The sequence below is a fragment of the Hyla sarda genome, chromosome 5 (genome assembly GCF_029499605.1).
Source record: "Hyla sarda isolate aHylSar1 chromosome 5, aHylSar1.hap1, whole genome shotgun sequence".
Lineage (NCBI taxonomy): Eukaryota > Metazoa > Chordata > Amphibia > Anura > Hylidae > Hyla > Hyla sarda.
In genome coordinates, this window is record NC_079193.1 from 365,738,852 (window position 1) to 365,745,600 (window position 6,749).

Below are 6,749 nucleotides of genomic sequence, written 5' to 3' on the forward strand. Positions count from 1 at the left end.
CAGCTGTTGCAAAACTACAACTCCCAGCATGCCCGGACAGCCTTCGGCTGTCCGGGCACGCTGGGAGTTATAGTTTTGCAACAGTTGGAGGCACCCTCGTTGGGAAACAGTGGTCTATGTAGAGGACAGGAGCTTCTTCAGGGTCCTGTACAGAACACGCAATGTCCTAAAAAATAAAAGTAAAATGGAGTCGCCCTCACCTGATGTCCAAAGGAGCAGCTAACCCTGGCATAGGTAAAGAGTACAGAACATGTAATACCTCCCTGTACTGTAGGGGGCGCTACCAGACATCAGTCAGTGCATACACTTCAGTAATACAGGTAAAGAGTACAGAACATGTAATACCTCCCTGTACTGTAGGGGACGCTACCAGACACCAGTCAGTGCATACGCTTCAGTAATACAGGTAAAGAGTACAGAACATGTAATACCTCCCTGTACTGTAGGGGGCGCTACCAGACATCAGTCAGTGCATACGCTTCAGTAATACAGGTAAAGAGTACAGAACATGTAATACCTCCCTGTACTGTAGGGGGCGCTACCAGACATCAGTCAGTGCATGCACTTCAGGAATACAGGGTTTTACCAGTGAAATGTCTATTCTGATTGGTCGGTTCTTCCAACCATTGACACGTTTCGCAGATTCCATAACATTGTATGTTGAGTCTGGTTTCAAGTTACAATGGTCCAGAAAAGACCATTGTATGTTGAAACTATTGTATGTTGAGGCCATTGTAAGTTGAGGGATCACTGTATTGTATATTCCCAGGGTGTAGTGCTGAGGAGATCACTGATCTTATACAAACACAGGATGGTAATAAATATCCACCTGACACCGTCCATATCTACAGGCTCAGTAACAATCCGTTTTTTCTGTACCTCTCGCCTTCTTTAGATTTGCGCTTTTCCTCGATGTATCGGTGAGTTTCTAATCTACTCTCTGGCGTGTAATGTGACGGCTGCTGCCAAAACGCATCATCCTCTTGTTTTTCATCCCTGTCCCCTGGGTTCACTTCAGGGCAGTTTTCTTTGTTTTCCGCAGATTCAGGCCTGAAAAATAATGGTCAATAATTATAGCTTATCAATAGTCAGTCCCACAGAGCCCCCGTAACATTACCTGCCGCACAGAAATCTTGTAACTATACTTGCCAAACATGACCCTCAAAACAGTGGCTCCAAAGCGCTCCCAAACAGTGCCTGCCACAAAGAGCCTCCGTAAGGGTGCCAGTGGTACAGGGCCCCTGTAAGGCTCCTTTCACATTTCTGTTATGCCCGGTAGTGTGACGCCCATCAGGGGAGCCGGGGAGAATAGTGGGAGAAAAAATACTGCTTGCACCGTCTTTTTCTCCCTCTAATTCCGACAAAAAACTACGGCGCCCGATGGACCCCATAATAGTATATGTGAGCCATCAGGGCCCGTTGTGCCCCATAACAAGAACGGCCGTTAAAGGCACAAAAAAATAAGTAAATAAAGAGACTTTAATTGCATTTCTAGACGGGGTGCAACGGTAGTGTGAAAGAGACCGAACAATACCTACAGCACAGGGACTTCATAACAGTGTCATACAGAGCTCCCATAACAGTGCCTAACAGTATCATACAGAGCTCCCATAACAGCGCCTAACAGTATCATACAGAGCTCCCATAACAGTGCCTAACAGTATCATACAGAGCTCCCATAACAGTGCCTAACAGTATCATATAGAGCTTCCATAACAGTGCCTAACAGTGTCATACAGAGCTCCCATAACAGTGCCTAACAGTATCATACAGAGCTCCCATAACAGCGCCTAACAGTATCATACAGAGCTCCCATAACAGCGCCTAACAGTGTCATACAGAGCTCCCATAACAGAGCCTAACAGTATCATACAGAGCTCCCATAACAGTGCCTAACAGTGTCATACAGAGCTCCCATAACAGTGCCTAACAGTATCATACAGAGCTCCCATAACAGCGCCTAACAGTATCATACAGAGCTCCCATAACAGCGCCTAACAGTCTCATACAGAGCTCCCATAACAGTGCCTATCAGTATCATACAGAGCTCCCATAACAGTGCCTAACAGTATCATACAGAGCTCCCATAACAGCGCCTAACAGTATCATACAGAGCTCCCATAACAGTCTTTTTCTCCCTCTAATTCCGACAAAAAACTACGGCGCCCGATGGACCCCATAATAGTATATGTGAGCCATCAGGGCCCGTTGTGCCCCATAACAAGAACGGCCGTTAAAGGCACAAAAAAATAAGTAAATAAAGAGACTTTAATTGCATTTCTAGACGGGGTGCAACAGTAGTGTGAAAGAGACCGAACAATACCTACAGCACAGGGACTTCATAACAGTGTCATACAGAGCTCCCATAACAGTGCCTAACAGTATCATACAGAGCTCCCATAACAGCGCCTAACAGTATCATACAGAGCTCCCATAACAGTGCCTAACAGTATCATATAGAGCTTCCATAACAGTGCCTAACAGTGTCATACAGAGCTCCCATAACAGTGCCTAACAGTATCATACAGAGCTCCCATAACAGCGCCTAACAGTATCATACAGAGCTCCCATAACAGCGCCTAACAGTATCATACAGAGCTCCCATAACAGTGCCTATCAGTATCATACAGAGCTCCCATAACAGTGCCTAACAGTATCATACAGAGCTCCCATAACAGCGCCTAACAGTATCATACAGAGCTCCCATAACAGTGCCTAACAGTATCATACAGAGCTCCCATAACAGAGCCTAACAGTATCATACAGAGCTCCCATAACAGCGCCTAACAGTGTCATACAGAGCTCCCATAACAGCGCCTAACAGTATCATACAGAGCTCCCATAACAGCGCCTAACAGTATCATACAGAGCTCCCATAACAGTGCCTAACAGTATCATACAGAGCTCCCATAACAGCGCCTAACAGTATCATACAGAGCTCCCATAACAGTGCCTAACAGTATCATACAGAGCTCCCATAACAGAGCCTAACAGTATCATACAGAGCTCCCATAACAGCGCCTAACAGTGTCATACAGAGCTCCCATAACAGCGCCTAACAGTATCATACAGAGCTCCCATAACAGCGCCTAACAGTGTCATACAGAGCTCCCATAACAGCGCCTAACAGTATCATACAGAGCTCCCATAACAGTGCCTAACAGTGTCATACAGAGCTCCCATAACAGTGCCTAACAGTATCATACAGAGCTACCATAACAGCGCCTAACAGTATCATACAGAGCTCCCATAACAGCGCCTAACAGTATCATACAGAGCTCCCATAACAGTGCCTAACAGTGTCATACAGAGCTCCCATAACAGCGCCTAACAGTATCATACAGAGCTCCCATAACAGTGCCTAACAGTATCATACAGAGCTCCCATAACAGTGCCTAACAGTATCATACAGAGCTCCCATAACAGCGCCTAACAGTACCATACAGAGCTCCCATAACAGTGCCTAACAGTATCATACAGAGCTCCCATAACAGCACCTAACAGTATCATCCAGAGCTCCCATAACAGTGCCTAACAGTATCATACAGAGCTCCCATAACAGTGCCTAACAGTGTCATACAGAGCTCCCATAACAGTGCCTAACAGTATCATACAGAGCTACCATAAAAGTGCCTAACAGTATCATACAGAGCTCCCTTAACAGCGCCTAACAGTATCATACAGAGCTCCCATAACAGCGCCTAACAGTATCATACAGAGCTCCCATAACAGCGCCTAACAGTATAATACAGAGCTCCCATAACAGTGCCTAACAGTATCATACAGAGCTCCCATAACAGCGCCTAACAGTATAATACAGAGCTCCCATAACAGCACCTAACAGTATCATCCAGAGCTCCCATAACAGTGCCTAACAGTATCATACAGAGCTCCCATAACAGTGCCTAACAGTGTCATACAGAGCTCCCATAACAGTGCCTAACAGTATCATACAGAGCTACCATAAAAGTGCCTAACAGTATCATACAGAGCTCCCATAACAGCACCTAACAGTATCATACAGAGCTCCCTTAACAGCGCCTAACAGTATCATACAGAGCTCCCATAACAGCGCCTAACAGTATCATACAGAGCTCCCATAACAGCGCCTAACAGTATAATACAGAGCTCCCATAACAGTGCCTAACAGTATCATACAGAGCTACCATAACAGTGCCTAACAGTATCATACAGAGCTCCCTTAACAGCGCCTAACAGTATCATACAGAGCTCCCATAACAGCGCCTAACAGTATCATACAGAGCTCCCATAACAGCGCCTAACAGTATAATACAGAGCTCCCATAACAGCGCCTAACAGTGTCATACAGAGCTCCCATAACAGTGCCTAACAGTATCATACAGAGCTACCATAACAGTGCCTAACAGTATCATACAGAGCTCCCTTAACAGCGCCTAACAGTATCATACAGAGCTCCCTTAACAGCGCCTAACAGTATCATACAGAGCTCCCATAACAGTGCCTAACAGTGTCATACAGAGCTCCCATAACAGTGCCTAACAGTATCATACAGAGCTACCATAACAGTGCCTAACAGTATCATACAGAGCTCCCATAACAGCACCTAACAGTATCATCCAGAGCTCCAATAACAGTGCCTAACAGTATCATACAGAGCTCCCATAACAGTGCCTAACAGTGTCATACAGAGCCCCGTAACAGTGCCTACCACAGAATCCCCATAAAAGTGCCCCATAATAATAGCCCAATGTTAGGTCCGACCACATACCCCCTTTATGAGTGAAATCTACGTGCATCTTGTGGACATGTGTGGTACTGTTTCTGGAGACACATAACCAGGGATCAGGAGATCAGGCCTTGGGCACTGTGTGGCTAGGTAGGTTAGGACATAATGGTAAATGGTAATGGCTGTCACGCCCCCTCCCATAGCCTTGCATTGAGGGGCGGGGTGTGACTATATGTCAATAGGACGTGGTGTTGAAGAAAATGCATATGCGATTAAGGGGGAGCGCTTAGGCACCTTCTTCCGGGACCCAAAGCATGAGCGCATCTAAAGGGGGTGAATTATGGGACTTTACAGGGTGAAAACTCGGCGGCAACCCAACAAAAAATGTAAGTGACCCCTGTATGGACTCCTGGTCACCCGCACTATTACCCAGTATATTGGGTTTAGTGTGGGTGAACTTGCTGACAGTTATCCTTCAAAAAACAGCACCACTCTTGTCCTTAGACTGTATGTCACTGGTCTTCAACCTGCGGACCTCCAGATGTTGCAAAACTACAACTCCCAGCATGCCCGGACAGCCAACGGCTGTCCGGGCATGCTGGGAGTTGTAGTTTTGCAACATCTGGAGGTCCGCAGGTTGAAGACCACTGCTGTATGTGATATTGCAGCAAGTGAATGAAGCCAAGTTGTAATACCACACACAACCTGAGGACAAAAGTGGCACTGTTTTTGGAAGATATTGGCTCTGATTTATATTCCTGGATAACCCATTTAATATCTGTGACCATAGTATGGAAAGAGCTTACTGTGTGCACCGCATGAAGCCTTCCCTTTTCTCAAGCACCATTTAAATGGGCACTGTCAGATACAAAAACTTTTGATATGTTGTAAAGCATGTATAACCAATAGGTTTTGCAATTGCTTTCATTAGAAAATTTTCTGTATTTCATACTGAAAAAGCCAGTCAAACAAATGCCCCCCCTGCCTGCTTGGACACATACTAGTCCTGCTGTGTCCATGCGTCATCACCTATGTCATGGACACACTTCCTTGATTGACAGCTGTGAGCGCAGGGCTCAGAGCTGGAGGAAAAATCCTCCCACTATCAGCTTGTGTCCCGCTACTGTCAGTGAGGACAAGCTGGGAGTTGCAATTTTGCTAATGCTAGGGGAGATGTGAGCAGACAGCATACTGAGGGAGGGGGCGGAGACCTGCACAGTGAGGCCACGCCCCCTCCCTTAGAGAGGAATTCAGACTAGTGAGCTAAATTAAAAGTGTAATAAAAAAATAAATAAAGGTGCTAGACACATAAAAATTAGATGTACATGGTCAGGATTAGGTACTGAGTGATATATTAAAAAAATGTTTGTTGGATCTGATGGGTACACTTTAAAGAGAGTGGATGAAGTGGGGATATTTCACTTTCCATCTCAGGCAGCATAGAGGTTAGGCCTCCCCTCCCCCATGGATCGAAGAAATACAGTAAGACAGAAGCTGCTGCACGTACAGTGTGTTATTGATGTCAGTATACCAGCGTCCATCGAATCCAGGCTTCCTCCCTGGTACTTGTTGGCTGGCGCTCTGCTGTGCGGAGGATTTGCTCTGTTCCTCTTGTCGCTCCCTGGCTCTCTTCAGCAGATAAGTCGCCTCTTCTTCTCTGATTTGTTGCTGCACTTGGCGGTAATCCTGCAGGGCCTGAATCCGCTCAGAACGCTCGATCTCCTTCCCGTCCAGCCACTTCAAGATAAAACAATCAGCTCTCAGCTCCGACAAGTGGGAGAAGGAGAAATAAATATTCACAGCAGAATTCTTATCTTCCATGTAACACAAATAACAGGTGCAGAGCTACCGAACACAAATGTTGGTAAACTGGAATCCCCACGGCCATTCAGGAGCACAATAAAGTATTAATAAAAAGACCAAACCAAAGGTTAAGTAGGCCAAATGATCTGTACAGAGACCTTTGTTTCATTCCAGCACAGCTACATGCATGATTTTTGTTACTGTAATTTGGTTATGTGATCACTAGTTTGACCCACAG

The 6,749-nt window shown here is 45.8% G+C and overlaps 1 protein-coding gene across 3 annotated transcripts in view; it reads right to left on the reverse strand.

Annotated features, from left to right (window-relative positions):
- Window positions 1-6,749, reverse strand: part of DNAAF11 (dynein axonemal assembly factor 11) — a 152,089-nt gene that overhangs the window by 121,048 nt on the left and 24,292 nt on the right. For all 3 annotated transcript variants that reach the window (XM_056522786.1, XM_056522785.1, XM_056522787.1), the window contains exons 5-6: window positions 6,216-6,445; window positions 880-1,050 (exon numbers count right to left, since the gene is read on the reverse strand). In XM_056522786.1, coding sequence (XP_056378761.1) covers window positions 880-1,050; window positions 6,216-6,445 — 401 coding nt within the window. The remainder of the gene's footprint in view (window positions 1-879; window positions 1,051-6,215; window positions 6,446-6,749) is intronic.